Source organism: Rhipicephalus sanguineus, chromosome 4 (assembly GCF_013339695.2).
Source record: "Rhipicephalus sanguineus isolate Rsan-2018 chromosome 4, BIME_Rsan_1.4, whole genome shotgun sequence".
Classification (NCBI taxonomy): domain Eukaryota; kingdom Metazoa; phylum Arthropoda; class Arachnida; order Ixodida; family Ixodidae; genus Rhipicephalus; species Rhipicephalus sanguineus.
Window position 1 is genome coordinate 65,599,016 of NC_051179.1, and position 17,921 is coordinate 65,616,936.

Here is a 17,921-nt window from a genome sequence, read left to right on the forward strand (position 1 = left end):
AATAGCCCTTGTCCACGGCAATCCTCTTGGAGCGGAGATTTCTCGAACGTCCTCTTCCGCATTTTAAGATGAGCCGTTATATTCGACTGTTATACAACTTTTAAGAGCACGGCTGCGTACAGACAGACGTAACCCGGATGTCCGCGAGTAACGGGACTATGGACCGTTACAACGCAGTCCAGGAGGGGCCGCGCCTGTCTCAGCTATGGCTTCCGTTTCATGGCCTCGTCTGTCGCCTTCCTCTCCCCCGCGTAGCGGCCGTCTCGTAAAACTGCGAACAGGCGCACGCTTGTTTGCCGTAATCCTGCCCATGCCAGCCATTTCCATCGGAACAGATGCTTTTACTCGCAGCATCTCGCTTCTTCCTCACATACATACATACATACATACATACATACATACATACATACATACATACATACATACATACATACATACATACATACATACATACATACATACATACATACATACATACATACATACACTGACGCGCACACACAACATCCGTGGAAGAATATGCACCTCCTCGGCGTCGACGTGGCTGTACAACCATGCAGCCACGAGTGCCTTCGTCGCGTCGTCAGTGGCGGCGCCCCCCTCGTACTGCCCGCCTGTCTCCGCTCTCGATGAGGTTGTTGTTCCGGCCGATCGCCCATTGTGCCATTGTCCGCGCGCTGCCGCCGTGGCATAACGGGCCGAGAAAGCGAACGATGAATCGTGAAGGCAACGAACGAGGTCCGGCGGCCCTTCTCTTCTTCGTTCTGTTGCGCGCGCCGCTCCGCTGCACGAGCTGCAGTAGACGCACTTCATATACAGCGGTCGTCTCCGCACTCCGGTTTACGCGTAGAACAGTGCAACAAATATGAGCAACAACAGTGAATATAGACCGGCGAAGCAAGTCCCGCTTGTCCGGGACCAGTCGCCGTGTGTTCCGGCTGGTCGCCCCGCGACCGGTCACATAGCGGCACCCACGACGCGGCCGGACTCTTGATCGGAAGGAAGGTCGCGGACGACAGACTGCCGCAGTGCATGAGCAACATCCTTGTTTGCTCGCTCGCGGGCTGCCATGGATGCACAAGCAGCGGTGCGGGGCGCGTCCACCTTCACCGTCGATGGAAGCGGCCGCGACGGCAGGCCGTTGCACGCACTTACTCGAACAGAAAGAGATGTGCGACTGCTTTACGGAAGCGTTTGAATGACGCTATCTTGCCCCGCTGAACACGGTGCACACGTAAGTCGAATTAGCCGTCTACAAACTGTCTTTTCACGAGATTAGCAGGTCACCTTTAGGGGTCTCCTTGTAAAGTGTATAATATGCCGCGGTTTCGCTCGTGACATTCTAAGATAAATAAAAAAGAACAATTTCCGGCTCTAATTTGTGCAGCTGGCAATCAACTTGTATCTGTCGAATGAACTTATAGGCGTTATTAATCTGTGCGAAAAGACGCGGACGCAACACACAAGTAAAAAACGCAGAACACCACGAGCGCAGCTTACTTGTGTCCTCGCCTCTTCGCGCAATTTAATAACGCCAGAAAGCTATGAACCAACTATTCTGCCAGAACGTCTTACTGAATAAACTTAACAGAGCTTTGAAAGTATGCTTGACATTACGAAGAAACTTTCGTAGCATCAAAACGTGGGAGAATTCGGCAATGTCACAGGACATGCAAGGCCGAACTGTACACAAATGAAAACTTTACGAACAAATTAACGAGACTTTCTTTACACCCGTTAACAGACCCGCCACAATGGCCCCACTGTCCTCAATGAAGGTTTTTCACTGCTTCCAAGGCGCGCAGTTGCATGACTTTAGTTGGCCGCAGGCCCAATAATTTACTTTGTTTCTTATTGTAAACCGGCGGAGGAACTCTATACTGTGTACGCTAAGGAGCTTACCGCCCACAAGCACAATGGTTCGCGTGTTAAAGCCTCCACTTCGAAGGCCACGATTATTCCCAGCGCAAACAGACGGGGATCTTTAAAAGAACCGCGCACTGTGTATACACAGACATCAGCTAAGCTGCAGCCGACTTCGCAATCCGCTCGTTGCGTACGTATAAACGACGCGGCATCGCACGCTGACCGACGTCTGCGAATCGTTGTTTCTTTGACGACGACGGTGCGGACAAAAGAGGTGGAGCCGCCACAAAGGGGCCGCGACGTTGCTTTCGCCGTTACGGCAAACGGCGTGTAAGCAAATTGAGATGGTAATTAGTGCTCCCTTTCCATCTCGACGTCACGGCCCCTCGTCTCGAGACAATAGCGCAACGGCGAGGAAAGAAAGGGGTGAGGTGAGCCGCCACTCAGGCAAGTTCTCTCTCCATGCATGCTGCGGTCCACGCGGGCTTGACCACCTTGAGTGCTTGCTGCTCGCCTGCAGTGCGTGAACGGCACGCACCCTCGGGAGCTCTCTCGACGGTGTGAGTAGCACGGCCGCTTGGAGAAAGCTGAAGGCCTTGGGCCGTAGACGCACGCTAGCTCTTTCTTTTAGGGGAGTCGCCAAACTGCTTGAGCCTACGTAGCTAGAAGCCGCGTCGAGTAGCACGCGACAGGGGCGCTTCGCGTCATACTAATACTAGCGCTTATCACTCGTGTGAACGGCTCGAAGGCTGAGGATGCATACTGGTGGCCATGTTTAAGAAGGGAATTCAACAACCACCCGTTTGTAGCACGAAGCCACAAGGCCATGGTGAGTGATGGCAGCCATAGGCGTGTGCAGGGTTCTGCATAAGGGGGAGCAAATTTCACCGCAGCCCCCCGCCCCCCCTCCCCCTTCTCCTTTGGACGCATCCATCTCATTGGATGCAAAAACGAAAACTAAATGCGCCGCTCACAAGGACCTACCTTTGGTCCCCGTGGATTTCCCGGTGTAAAGGGGGGAAGTCAACCGTTCTTGTAATGGAACGTCAGGGGTGGCTACGCAGCCATTAACGTCAAACACTTGCATGGGCATAAACTCTGCACTTTAAACAATGCAGGGACAGGCCCTACTCAATCAATGCGTGGGGCAGACTTGACGCCCCCCCCCCCTTAGATGGCTAGGCGGACGCTTGCGTCCCCCTATAGTCATCGACCCGCTCACGTCGAGTTCAAGTAAACGAGACTCAATTAAGGGTACGACAAGCACTAATCCGGTCATATATAAAAGAGCGCTGAATTCGACGCAGCAACTTATTCATTGGTGAACTGAGAGTCAGCGAAAATGGTGATGGCATTGACGACCATAGTAAGTCGGACAGCACGGGCTCCTGTAGACGTAGGCGAAGAAGGCCATGGCGCCAGTGAGAAACACGAATGTATTTCCAAGTATCTTTTAGACTGCGCATCATGGAGTGCTTTCGAAACAATTTTATGCTCTGTGTACGTTACGCCTTGATATCTTATATGCGCAATGGGATGCCTTGCCGTACGCTTTTGTAAGCATGCATTGCTGATGTGCTAGTAAAGATGGACAGCGTGCTTACGTTTATACTTCCACCCACGGCATAGTGCAAGCCCTCCCACATTTCATTCCTTGCTCCATTCTTCTGTGAGGAAAACACGCTATTCGAACATTTCTTGATACCAAAGAACTGCCTCTCAAGTCCCAAGGGTAACTATACTCTAAGTTTGTTTGAAATTCCATCTACAATTCCCACAACGCTGTTGGAGGTAAAAGTGCGCACAGAGTTTGAGAAAAGCGGGACATATATCTTGGCACTGCTCACTTTAGTACTCATGTATACAGCAGCCTTGACGACTTTTGTATAGGTTATTGGACGTCCCTCGCGTGTGGCGGCTGTTTCCCATATCTTTATATAGATAATGAGCCTAATGGACGCGTGAGGCACGAAATGACTTACAGATATACACAAACGGCATACGCGTATATAGTACACGTATATAGCCGACACTCGTGCATATCTTGACGGGCTGCATGCGTGTCCGTCGGAAGGCGTGATAGCCGACGGGCATAGCACGCACGATCCGTGACTAAGGGAGGAAAAATAGCACTGCTCGCAGCGCGCTACAGTCGGATCGTATCGACACAGCGGACTACCGAAATCGTTCCGTTTCACGGCCGCGGTTGCATTGCTTGAGCGACTCGATACCATATAGGAATGGGCATTCGCTTCATGTCTCACTGCAGACATTCACCGCTATTAAGGAAGCCCTGACGAGGCAGACACTGTGGTGCTTAAGTGACGGCATTGGATCGTGCGCGTGCTGGCGGAAGGGACGCGCTGATATCTGAACGGGGCTATAATGCGGGTATGGAAAGCTATAAACCGGTGGATCGCTTCCTGCATGGTCGTATATATATCGCTCCGGATTGCAGGTATCATGGTTCTGGTATATAAGAACGCTGTTGGAAGGTATCCTACTGCAGCGCAGTCTTCACAGGCTGCATGACGGGAGCGGAATCGATTAAGAAAGCCGATGGACTTACTTGCACCATCGAACGCGTAGTGTTTTGCGATGATGCCGAAAATGGAAACATGGATGATGAGTACCGTCACGAGCGCAAGCCGGCAGCTGGACGTTATTGTTGCGTGCACGGTAATCGTTCATATAGTTGCATTTCCTTCTGTGTGATAAGCAAGATACCAATGATTAGAGTTGTCGTGTTTCATAGCATTAGAAAGTAACAGAAAAGTATCAGGCAGCGATGTGCTTGCATGGCTGATAAGCTCTACCTTGTTATGGCCAATTCACAAATGCTTTGTGCAATAATCGTGCGGGTTTTACGTCCTAAAACCACGATATGGAGGGCTCCGGAAATTTCGACTATCTGGGGTTCTTTAACGTGCACCTAAATCTAAACACACGGGCCTCTAGCATTTTGCCTTCATCGAAATGTAGCCGTCGCGGACGGGATTTGGTCCCGCGACCTTCGGGTCAGCACTCGAGCATCATAACCACTAGACCACCGTGGCGGCTGGTCAAGCACCATAACCACCGGACCACCGTAACGGGTGCAAACCCTTTCGTCATTTCTGTTTAAATCGGAGCAGCTAAAGAGCTGGAAACTTGGTTTGCTGTATAGCCAACTTTGGCTATATTGTTAATACATGGTCATACTTGACAAGACATTGCTAAAGCTGCCCTGTGCGGCGCTGCTAACTAGCGCCAACACCACTTAAGCAATCGGAACAATTTCCACTGATCATACTTCTACAAAAAATACTTCCTCGGGCAAGTGTATGATACTGGATTCAACTGTATAACTGACCGTCACTTTTGCATGCATTTTCCACGAAATGTATATACAGCGAAGGACAAAACACATGTAATTTGCGGTTTCCTCTGTCCCCTTCATCTCCTGCACATTTCGTGTTGTTACTTCAGTAACTCACGCTAACAAGCTGACCCGACCGAAGTTTTCTTATCTCACATCAGTTCCAGTGGTTAACGCGGCCCCCGTATCACGATGCGTGTAGCAGTAACCAAGGGCGCGGCCTCACAATTAACAACCGCGCACGCAGATCTCTCTTCCAGCACGTGCCAATTAAACTTGCTGGCATCCTGCCCCGGTCATTTTGTACGTTGAGCTTAATGCCTGCTAATTGGAGACTCGAGACAAGTCTCGCTCATTAAAGGGAGAATTCGCTCGTCCTCTCAGAATTAAGTTACGCCTGCACACCGGGCGCGTAGCAAAGATGCAAATTCAAGCGCACCACACGCAATCCCCGTTTCCGAACGCAATTAGTTGGTAATTATAGTTCTGGCATCATAGGCTGGACGTGGTACTACTTGCATATTCGCCAAATCTGCCGTTTTAGACAGTGTGCTGCAGCTTTCCCGATAACAGTCATTGAAGCATTCCTGAAAACAGTGTCGTTATGTGGTCCGCTGATCTTGGAATCGCAGTATGCATGGTAGCCGTTCCACAACTTCGAGCACCTTGAAATAGCTTGACAAAAATCAATGTAATTCTCTCGATGTGAAAAGCGAACAGTGCTGTTCCCCATTCTGCATGTTCGTAGGCTCCGTTAGATGTTGCGATATACCTGCCACGTTTATATCACGCTTATTGTCGCGCTCATCGTGAATGTCACGCTCGTGTTCCGTCATAGCAGCTGCAATGTGAAAGACTAAATACGAATAACACAGTCTTCTCGTCTTCGTCGTCAATGGTTTGTGTAGGCGCATGGCATACATCATACGATGTGTTTGAGAGATGCAAAAGTATACACCCTTATAATTGACGGCGTTGAGCAAAGTTGAATTCTTTGGCTGGCATGTGTATACTTATAACAGCCAAGTACCAATGTGGATCAGCTCTTTTAACACAGGAGCTATTTGTTCAACAATAAGTGAGTGAAATAACTTTTATTTGGAATCCAGCGATGGGACTTCATAGTCAGTTTCGATTACGCCCACCTCTAACATTCCCATACGTGTATATCAACGGTGAGAATGAGGGGCACCGTACTTCAAATGTCACTTCGCGCTTTCCTTCAGTCACGTTCACGAGCCCTCCCTCCCTTTTACATGACGCAGGTGACGAGAACCGGTACCGGCTGTACCCCGGCGACGGCAAGAGCTACATCAAGCAGCTGGGTCCCGTGGCGCCCATCGGCATCATCACAAACTACAAGCGTTCGTCCACCAGCTACGGCCGCGTGACGAAGACCCGGCCTGGACGCACCAGTTCTTCGAGAGCCAGCGACCGGCCCCGGATTCCGGGCATACCGCCGCCCAGTTACATGGTTCCGGGCATCTACAACGTCGACTGCGTGCTCGACAAGGCGGCCTACTTGCGGAGCTGCGCCGTCCAGCTACAGCACCAGCAGCATTTGCAACAGCAGCACCTGCAGCAGCAGTCGCCCGACAGCCCGGGCTCCCCGCTAAAGCGGCCACTGGAAGACGCCAGAAGCTGCTGCTCCATCGACTCGGCGGTCAAGGTCCACATACCAGGCCGTCGACTACGACTCCGAGAAGTCGCGACCCGACGAGGACGAGCGGCGCCACCAGGCGACCGTGCTGACGCCGCAAGACCTGCCCGCGTGGATCCAGCAGGCCCAGGAGGAGGACCACATATACGCGACGCTGTCAGACACGCTCAGTCTTAGGTGAGGATGGAACTTGCGCTGTCGAAGTGAAAGTAATCGCGATGCTTCTATTAATGCGTCACGTGAATGTGCTTGAAGTGAGCTGCAAGCGTTTCAGCTGAAGGTTTAGTAAAGCTTTTTGCATTGTCCAGCACAGAGTAAGTGCTTGAGTCGTTTCTTCGGACCATGTTAATTAACCTTGTCGCAGTTGTATAATTAACCTATGCTGAATGTAGGCGTTTTGATGCAAGAGATTTTATCTGTTGTACAGAAATATAACGGTATGTCGTGGTACAATTACGTGTCGTGCCATGTAACCTGAAACTTCGCTGGCTCGCCAACTAGATGATAATTAATTAAATTAGTGCTTATTGATTTAAACTGTGAAAACAGATTGATGCGAGCGGTAGTTAATTCATCTGAAAGAACCCGCGTATGTTTACTGTCACCTGTACTCGGTGGTTGCTCCTTCTTTTGTCCCTTGTGTAAAGTGCGCGCTGTAATATCAATTATCCACACCAACTAGCCCGGTCACATACCTTGTGTACGAGTTTTTACTGAGAGAACTTCCCTTGCAGACCGTTTTCACACACCATCTTCGCATAAAGCATAGTGTGACTACGCGCTAACCTTTGCCTTGTGTTCGTCGCAGGTCCACCGTAGCCGGCGAGAGCTGTGCCACGCTCAGCGCGCCCGAGGAAGACTCCGACTCCGACGACGCCGGCTCGTTCACGACAGACGCCAACGACGACTTCGAGTTCCACGACACCCGGCCCTGCGGCGGCGAGGTGCGCATGCGGCCTTCGACAGGCTCGGACGTCGCGTACGCCGCGTACAGCGTGGTCCAACACCACCCTTCGACCGAGAGCAACGGCGGCGGTTACGGCCGCATTCAGAAACCCGTCGATCCGCCGCCGTATCAGGAGTCCTGCTGCAACATCGCGGGCTCCCGCAACGCATCGTACTCGATGAATGATCTCGACCTCATCGACAAAATGGAGGACGGAGACGACGACCAGGCGGGGGACGGTTTCCGGGCACCGTGGCGACAGCCCAGGAGCGAGTCTCTCATGTCCCTGTACAATCCACCCGCCGAACAGGAACCCGAAGTCGTGCCGGTTGAGGACGTTCTGGTCAAGGATCCCGCCATAACGGGTGACCCTTACAGTCTGGGCCAGAAGGTGATGGAGGCCATCATGAAGAACGGACGCTCGTCGTTCGTCATCCGCAGGAACTACGTGCGCAAGGCCAAGAAGAGGATCGGCCTGAAGAAGCACAAGCTCGTCTTCGACTGCGAAGGCATCGACGACGGATTCACGGCCGTCCGCAGGTTCCCTTTCCAGCAGCATCGGCTGGGCGGTATCAACGCTATCCGCAGGATCGGCAGCCCCACCAGCCAGTGGCACGTGCCCGCGGGACCCGCCGGCAGGCTGACGGTCATCTCAGAGTTCATCTAGGTGTACATATGTATTGATGCTAGCACCCTTTTGAGCCTTTTGACAAAAAGAGGAGCATGCAACGCCGCGCGGTGTAGCGGTGACCCGATCGTGTACATAAACGCTGCTTCTCGTGTCTCTCGAAAGTGTCAAACAAGCGGCCCCCGGAGCTCCTGAAGACCACGTGCGCCTCGGCATAAACGCGCTCCGATTGATTATCGAAAGTACACGGCCAGATTGCAGACCCTTACGCTATGACTTAAAGGATGTGTGAATCAACGTCTTGTTAGGAAGAGAAGAAGCACCTTCAGATGGAAGTAAAAAAAATAGCGAGCAGGCTCAAGTCTAGCTGTCAGCTTTAGGGACCAGACGCAGTATTGCGTATTGATAGCGCGCACCTTTGTGTCACGTAGCCGTAACGGCTAAAGCAGACGTGCGGTCGAAAGATGTTTGCTATATGGCATCGAACGCAGTTCTTTGCAAATCGCCTTGTTTAGGGGGCTATTTTTCTTACATTATGACAGTCATCCTCTCTCCAAAGCTACGCCACATCTTGTGTCAACCACACCGAAATTCAATGCTTCTTGCAGTGGCAGTGGGTTGCGCAAGATGATACATTTTTGACGTAGTTCCACTAGAGCATATTGTGAAGAGAGTGAAGCAACAGGGCCCCTTTCGTAAACAAAGTGAGGTTATTCCTGATTTTCGTCAACTAACCTGCCGATCAATATTTCGCCCCGAGCCCTAAGCGTCTCCTGTCCATCTGCAGCCAAGCAGCGTTCAAGGATAGCTTTAGTCCTGAGAAGTGCCTAATTACCAAAACCTGTGACGTCTGGACTCCACATATTTTCACTAGCAACAAAGTTTAGAGCATACGGCGTTCTTTTTACCACTATGCATATATTAGTGTGCCACGGAAGATAAGTTTAGATATGCAGGCCTTACGGCTTGCTTGTAGTTGGGCGGCAATGTCGTGAGAAGTTTCCTATGCCAAATCCTGCAGAGAAACAAGTCGCATTAAGGTCTGTTCATTTCTGTCCCTTCGGTTTACAAGTCAACACCTCGTAATTCCATTCAATTGCACCTTTTACGTTTGAAGTCTGGTTATTTTCTACTCACTACACCTCTAACGTTTCGACTCTCTAGTTATCTCTACGCCCACTGCTAGCGCTTCAGTCTGTCTAGACGTATACGTCCACGCATAGTCATTACCGTCGTTGTCATGTTACCATCCGTCTAACAGCATGACAAAGAGCTGCACTGAAAACCTTCGCTTGAAGTCACAACGTTTCACGCGACACTGAGCGCATTAACCGCCAAAACGAGTTATTTAGGGGGCAGCTACGTCTATTGAGGTATAATTAAATAACAAAGTTAGTTACGTTACGATATGCCATGTACAGTACGTTAATAACTTGCTTTGGTTGCGCCAAACGCAAGAACATGAAAAGAAAACGCTCGGTAGTGTCATGCCACGCATGCGCTGTGTCGGCCGCCCTGTTCGCGATTGCACAACCGCATTATCGCTCGTAGTAAATCCACCCAATACATTGTAACCAGCAGGAATTAACTGCAAATGACAAGCACTCCGAGCACATATTTAACGCGACTGAAAAAAAAAAAAGAAGACAAGCTTATATATGTCTTTTTTTTCGCTTTCTATACGAGTAACAAATTCAGCCATCACTGTAAATACACACATCGTGACCTGAGCAGAGCACACAGCTCTCACGCCATTTACTCATTGCCACTATGTGCCTGTACGGAAACGCATTTGGCAGCCTCCTGCTGATAGTATACATATAGTATGCAATCACGCGTTACGTGAGCTACTAACCAATCGTTTGCAACACTGTTTTCATATACTGTATAGCGTGCGTGTTGCCGTGTCTGAGAGTGCACAAAACGGTGTTCAAACGCGCTACTGAACCGACGCCCTTCAAATGCGTTGTCCTGAGTTTAAGTAATATAGGTCTGGAGGAGTACCGTGACGAAGTGGCCAAACTTCCTCGATGACCCCTTGTTTGAATGTAAAGATAAATGGATCGCGGCGTCAGTTAGTGTCCTTTTTTTTTTCTAGAAGAAGCGCTATGTGTAGCCAGCGTCCCACGCTGAACGTAAACACGTGACATCGCAGTTTTCCTTTCGCAAACGAAATAAACGTGCAGTCAACGTCACTCGTGTCTTTGATTATGCACTGAGTCTAATCAGCGAGCCATCCGGCTTCCCTGTCGACCCGTGCCGTTTATTTATTTGAGCGGCAATGTTTTCCGCGCATGCCGCTATTGTCCCGCAGATATGTCGGCACACCGTCCACCTCGAAAAGACAGATGGGAAGTGGTGCGTAAGGGGCGCGTATGTTCGAGAGAAACACAACGCCTCAAACATGTCAACTAACGCGGGTAATTAATTAATTGTTCACCTTTGCGATTGGGTAATCTTACTGAAAGTGAATTCCAAGGAAGAAGATTCGGTCGCCCTATCCTTATGCCTCTAACTTGCGACTTGGACTTCTTGGACACCGAGTCCGTGAGCGTCAGCGTGTTTTCATATATTTCTTTCCCTTTGCAAAACGGGAAAGACGTACGCTTACCGCTCGCCCGGTAACGCAGACGTCAATAGAGGAAGAAGGTCGAGCACCCGCTATGGGTTGATTGAACCGGCATAGGAAAAGAGACGGGGCGTAGTCGTACCCCCGTCGTCGCTTCGTCCGACGTGTTCACGGACGACTGCTTCGCGCCTTCGAACAATGGCACGCACGAGTGCGCCGCAGCCCCTGATCCTGCTGTGTTTTGTGTGTTCATCTCCGCGATTGCCCGTAACTTTTTTCCTCCTCTCCCTCCCCCCCCCCTCTTGCCCTTACACCTTCCACGTTTATGACTGTGCTAACGAACTGCCAGTGTTGGTGTACTACGCACTCGCCTCTCCTTTCTGTACACCATCATGTGCCTCGTGACCAAATGTGTGCAGCGGCGACTACAAACGGACAAACGGAAAGACAATGATGATTCCGAGGAGGTGCCTCAGATGAGATGACGACGATACCCGTTTCTTTTTCTTTCTTTTGGTTTCCCACGCGAATCTTCTAATATATTCTTCCGTTTTGTCTCTTCGTGTGCGTCCTGTAGAGGCGAGGACGGTTTGCGTCTTCCAAGAGACTCGTTGCTGTTTTGTAGGCATTTTTTTTTATTCTTCACTGCTTTTTTTTTTTTTTTTTTCACGACGCACCCCCCGAGATACGCGGGTGTGATGGGTGTGCCGTGCCTTCGTGTCGTCGTTTTGTTTCGTATAACCTTCAGTGGCTAAGCCATGGCCACCGACGAAGTCACACACACACGCACCTCACCTTGTTGCCGAGATGACGAATAAATGCGATTACGTGTGAGCACCGGAACCGTGTGTGTGTGTGTGTCATTTCCAGAACGACGTGTGTCTGCCGCCGCTGATGTGAGTCACGTTTGAGCGTTGGTGAATAATAGAGACGAAAATACAAAAACCTGGTGGCAACCCTAACCCTTGACTTATGTCTCCGGTAGTGGCTCTTACACGTCGGCATTCGTGTGCACTGGTGCATTCCTTTGGTTAACCTTGCGTTGCGTTGCGCTGCCGAAGTGGATCTCAGAGGCCACGTAAGAAGAAGAGCTTGGTTGAGATCTGTTCCGTAAGATGTCGCAACTATCCCAGCTGTTCACAAGAAAAGTGTCTGCTCTTTCAATGAACTCGTCTAATTTATTTTCGTTAGTTATCCTGGCAATTAATTGGCTATTATACTAAGTAAACTTACGCTCCGATATGATGTTTATCCAGTATAACTCTTAACTTGACCCAGAACTATTGATTTCGTACCAGTTTGATTTCTTAAAACAGATTTTCCTAATGTTCTGAAAACCGGAAGTACGTGCTCGACCGTAAGTGCTTGAAATAGAAACAAGAGTGTTACTCGTTGCTCGTGTCACTCATAATTCATTTATATTCGCCCTATATTCCTAAAATTTTTCAGAGGTACTGGCTTGTTGGACATTATAGCAGCTTAGAGCTATTAAAGAGTCTTAGCGCAAACAAGAGTCGTCTTAGCGCAAAAAAGACGAGGGCAGAACAAAGACACGTGGCAACAAAAACAGCGCGGAGTTGTAGCTCAGCGCTGGTGCTTTGGCTACGTGCCTTCCTTCGTCCCGTTTCCGCTTAAACACTTGAGTTCATTATGAAACAACTAGCATATTTCAAGATCATTGTGCTTTAATGTTACCGCACTGCACGTAACAGGAGCGCAGTTGCGTCTTTCAACATGTCCTTGGCTGCTTGCGTCGTCTCCTCGACACTGTACGAGAGTAACGTATTCACTGAAGCAGCATTAAGGAAACCTTTGTCTGGGGCAGTATTTTGTAGCGCCGTCCCACAACAAGCCCATTCTGCAGTACGCCGTTGCAGCAAGGGTTTCTTTCGAAGAAGGGTCCAGAAAGATTGTTACACCTCAGAGAACTTCCCGGCTCCTGATTTGCTGTAAGTATTCAGCTGCTTCCGTCGCATGTAGAACTAGCGCACAACGATACGTCTGACAGACTCGCTTGCGATGCCTTATAACGCAGCTGGTAAATCAAGCCTCCTAGAGATCGCCTGCGTTTTATAAAATGAGCTGCGGTCAAACTTTATTGTTTAATATCATCTCCTTGTCGACAGCCCTGTGTGACACAGCATAAGATAAGCATAAGAGCCTGAGCAGGTCAGATGCCTTCCTGCTGAATCGCCTGTACACATGGATTAGCGAACGTGTTCTGGCGTGGCATTGCATACAGTATCGGACTGACCGCGTCGTCCCTGTGAGTGGCCTTTAATACATATGGTGATTTTCAACAACTATTTGTTGTAATGGAAAATCACGTATGCGCAAGTCCGCAAGCTGGACGAAGGTTCGCAAAAGGGAAAAACTAAGCCCTTTGCAGAGCGCAAATATTCCTTGGAATGTTTCTAGCGTTCGTAAGCTCTCAATCCTCACGATATAGAGTGAACATGGGATGCTCAGAGAGATCTCCTGACTCGTCCTGAAGTCGTCAGACTATTTGAACTAGGGCATGTGGACCATGTAGGCTTGGTAATGATTGACAGAGCCATTTAACGGAACAAAAATGAACCACTACACTAAAAAAAGAAGAGATGTCAGGCGTTTCTTGTCACGGAAGAAGACAGGAGGAAGACGAAGACGTCACAGCTCGCTCGTATGTGTGGTGGTTCTTTCTCGCGCTACATTTATGTATTTCAGTGAAAACCAACTCGCGCAACATGCTCATCTACATACGACACGGTTCGTGGACGGCACGACATGCAAGGCTACATTCACTAGCAGCCAATGCTTCCCTCCTCCTACTCATACTTAGCGGATTACCCTCATCAACTGAGACCTGAATGTTCTCCTGCAATGCAGTGCAGGAGAACTTACATAACCTGTTTCTCCCTAGTACAAACACCACACCGCTACGTGCGTTTTCGAATCCGATTTCCTGAATAAAGTGGACGCAGCGTGAGGATGGAAAATAATGGGTGAGCTATAGGCCACTTAATACCGAAAATAATCATCGCGAAGCGATCCATGATTACTCCATATTACTTTGGAACAGTCAGGATCAGTGATCATAAAGCTGCACTCTGTGAGGCAATCGCTTGCGAAATTAAGGGTCGAATTCTGCTTGTTGCAGGAAGCTGAATTTTATTTAATTGCTTGGGAGTGTTATAAGGATTCATGGTGTAACAGCGCAAAAAAAAAAGAAAAAAAAAAGAACGAGAAAGAGAAGCTCCTGACGCGACAAACGGGGGGTGGGAGGCTGCGGTTAGACTTGACCCCCACCCCCCCTGGAGAATTCTGAATTCTGCGCACGCCTATGTATGAAACACCTTCTCTTTTGTGTTCCCGTCCGTTCCTTTTTCTTCTTTCTTTTGCGCTGTTACACCACGAAGCAGTACACTAACTGGCCCAACTTGCCATGCTTTTGAGTTTCTGCAAATTAAGGAATTGAAAGGCATGAAGTGTAAAACACGACACTCCGTGAAAGGAACGGGTATCGCAATTCTGATATATAACTCATCTCTAAGAGCACCTAAACCTGAAAAAAAAAACAAAAAAAAACATGATCTGCAACAAAAAGTAGGACCTAAAACCCCATTACACATAAGGTAAGTCATAAAGATATATGAAGGACAATTCAACTGTATGTTTTGGCATGCACTGCGCACATAAATGTAATCAAACGCATGCGCCCTGTGCAAGTACTCGCACCTCGCTTCAAGATAACACTTCAAGTGCTCGTGCTGTCGTTGTATGCTTCCCTTGAGTGTTTTTTGGTGCTAACAGAATATTAGGTATTCGACGTTGAAATGCGTCGACTGAGGGCGTCGATACATTTCTTTTCCTTCGCGCATATACCGTGTCCTTCGAGTTCATTAGAAGAAAGAGATTAGGAAGCTTCTTGAAAAGCACATAACTTTCATAGTAATTATAAACCTCAGTTTTCGTGCGTGCGAAAGTATGACAGCGATTCCTTCAACAGATGCATCACTGAAACATCGCTCTAGATTTGTTCCTTAGAACACACATTTCGAATATATAATTGCTTCCGATCGACAGCATCGTTACCATGCGTAGCCTCTATAATACATCTCGTGTAGTGCAATTGCATAAAGAAAAAGAAAAAAAAATCGGTGCTGGGGCGAAGTAGAACGGGTGAATTTGACGTAACACAAAGGCAAGCGAACCAGACATTTACAACCGGTAGACCGGTCGTGGACAAAGCCAGCTCGTAACTGTCTGGCTGGCCGGTTACTTTCGTTAAAAGTAAATAATAATAATAATAATAAAGAACAACACTAAAGCAGCAGCTGTCACCCTGCGCACCTTACAGTTTGTCCTTGCGCAGTCTGTGCCAAGCTGTAATGTCGGCTATATACACACGATCAGCGCTATGTACATATAAGGCATAAGAGACACGGGTGCAGTGAAGGGTGAAAGGCCGTGCCTTCGATCTATGCGGGTGCAACGGCGCTACCTGTCTCCAACACTGCACTCCCGTGATTGCACTGCCACACAGTTTCAGCAGGAAATAGGCGGACCTAATTGCGCCTTGGCTGCGAGTCCACCTTTGAAAGTATCTGTGTGTTCAAGCGCTCTGCAGCTATAGCGGACGGTAACACGTATACACACGCGTACGCACACACACGCTGTTCTTGCAGCGTGTCAAGGCATTTTTTCACAGCCGGCTGCTCCGCGAAATGAGACGCGCAGCATGCGCGCGTGAGAGAGTCCAGCGAACAACTAGCGCCTGCTCAAGGTACAAGAGTGTTGTGTGCACGGGGTATTTACCGACCCCGATTATTCGCTGCGCGAACGCCTTCTCACTCCACGCTTTGTCATGCGACTGTCCGAGGACAAACATAGCTGCGAGACTAAGGGCGCAATTATATAGGTCTCGGGGTGGTCGTAGGAAACTTAGAAAAGTTTTGTGAGACTGCTTGTTTATAGGGACACTAATTAATCGTCATCAGCCACAGCGTCAACAAAGTGTGCAGCTGCTTGACGTCTCAAGCTCCGATTATGATGGTGATGATGATAAAATAGCTATAGAGGATGGTTTTCGCCCGGTTTTCGCCGTCGAGTCGTCTTAGGGTAATGCATAAAGGACCATGGAGTTTTTGGTCAATCCTTTGATTAGGGCATAATAGCTTTTCCCGCCCACGAAGCCGATGCAAAGGGTTCACCAACATTTCTTCGTCATTATCATAATTAGAAACGCGAAGGAAACGTTCACAAACGTGCTCGGTTACTTTTCAGAGAGTCAAGAAAAACAAGACAAAAAAAAAAAACACAGACAGTGCAACGCAAGAACTGGTAGTATCGTAGCGCTGTATATGATCAAGAGACTCGTGCAGCACTTGAAGTTTAAACGCGTTAGACAGGGAACGTGGCTTGTTCACGGATGTCGCAAATATACGTATCGGTAGCTGTCACCAGGTTCTAATATGATTGTGATGTAGCATCATTTTCGAATTTTGTCAAAACTCATGTCTATCGGTTATCCTTGCACTAAACCGCGCAAGGCTTGAAACAGCGAAAATGGACGATTCTGAAGACTAATCTGGTTGCTTCTAGGTTGTTTCTAGGTCTTATCTATGTGATGAGGGTTGTTGATAGGTTGCTTCTAGGTCGTTGCTAGGCTTTAGTTAGGTGATGCGAGGTTGTTTCTACGTTAATTCTCAGAGCAGAGAGGTTCGAGTAAAACCATAGACAGTCATACACGGATGTCCAAACTCCAGAGACAGAAGAAGAAGAAGATGTTTAATGACAAGAAGGAGGAGAGGTCGGCCTAGAAAGCGGGTTTCTAGCCTGCTACTCGTCACGGGGGTAAGGGAAAGAAACAGAAAGAGGGAGGTGTGATGACAGGTGACTATGGTATGGCACAATGAGTCACGGACTCGCGCTGAAACTAAGCGTTCGCACCTCCCGTAGATCTACGGGCACGTCGTCGTTGGCTTAGGCCTTCCATCGCTCGACCACATGTGCCAGCCCAGCCCCAACATCAGATCAAGGAGGTGACCCCTCCCCCCCTTCCCCCCCCCCCCCGAACAAAATTTCTGCCTATGCCCCTGCCTTTCCTTGCTTTAACGCCGTGCGCACGGTACACCCGGGCCACCGGTTCATCCGGGTCAGGGACTGCGTGCGAGCTAGCAGCGTGAAGCAGCATTCTTAATACGAAAGTAGGAAAGGAAAGAAAAGAAAGTGAGTTGAGGATTATTGTTCTTGGCCGAAAAAAAAAACTCTATAAACAGTGCAAACCTTTAGACTGTACAGCGAATGAGTCTAGTAATGTTGCAGTCACTTTTCCTAAATTTATTTCGCGAAGATACTAAGTTATATAGACTGTTCAGCTGTATCGTGTACGACCGCAGTAGCGACGAGACTTCAACGTGGTATACAAACACAGAACCCTCACGCTCTTCATAAATTGTGTGTGTGTGTGTGTGTGTGCGTGCGTGTGCGTGCGTGCGTGTGTGTGTGTGTGCGCGCGTGCGCGCGTGTGTGTGTGTGTGTGTGTGTGTGTATGTGTGTGTGTGTGTGTGTGAGCGCGCGCGAGTGAACATAATGACAAGCGAAACAGCGCGATGAGGATGGGGCCGGATATCGCTATCGCGTTCAACTCCTGAAGGCGAGGCTTAAGCGTCCCCCACTTTTTTTATTAGCGGTATAACAGTTCCGAATACATATAAATAATCGCTTTATTCAGTAGTTCATATAATGCAGTTGGTCCATTGCACAGAATTGGAGACGAGTAATTAAAAGAAAGAAAAAAAAATGAGCGCTACAGGGACGGAGTACGCCGGAACTCCCCCCTTACTTTCCACTGGAAAGGCAACTGCTCGCATTCGAGAAACACATTCACACTTAATATACATTCACGGTTAT

At 49.0% G+C, this 17,921-nt stretch overlaps 1 protein-coding gene across 1 annotated transcript in view; it reads left to right on the top strand.

The window, feature by feature from the left end:
- LOC119390149 (uncharacterized) overlaps positions 1 to 11,884 on the top strand; it is a 150,840-nt gene extending 138,956 nt beyond the window's left edge. The window contains 3 exon segments of the mRNA XM_037657713.2: positions 6,490 to 6,905; positions 6,907 to 7,061; positions 7,693 to 11,884. Of these exon segments, the coding sequence (XP_037513641.1) occupies positions 6,490 to 6,905; positions 6,907 to 7,061; positions 7,693 to 8,497 (1,376 nt within the window). The 3' untranslated portion in view covers positions 8,498 to 11,884.
- Positions 11,885 to 17,921: the final 6,037 nt, after the last annotated feature.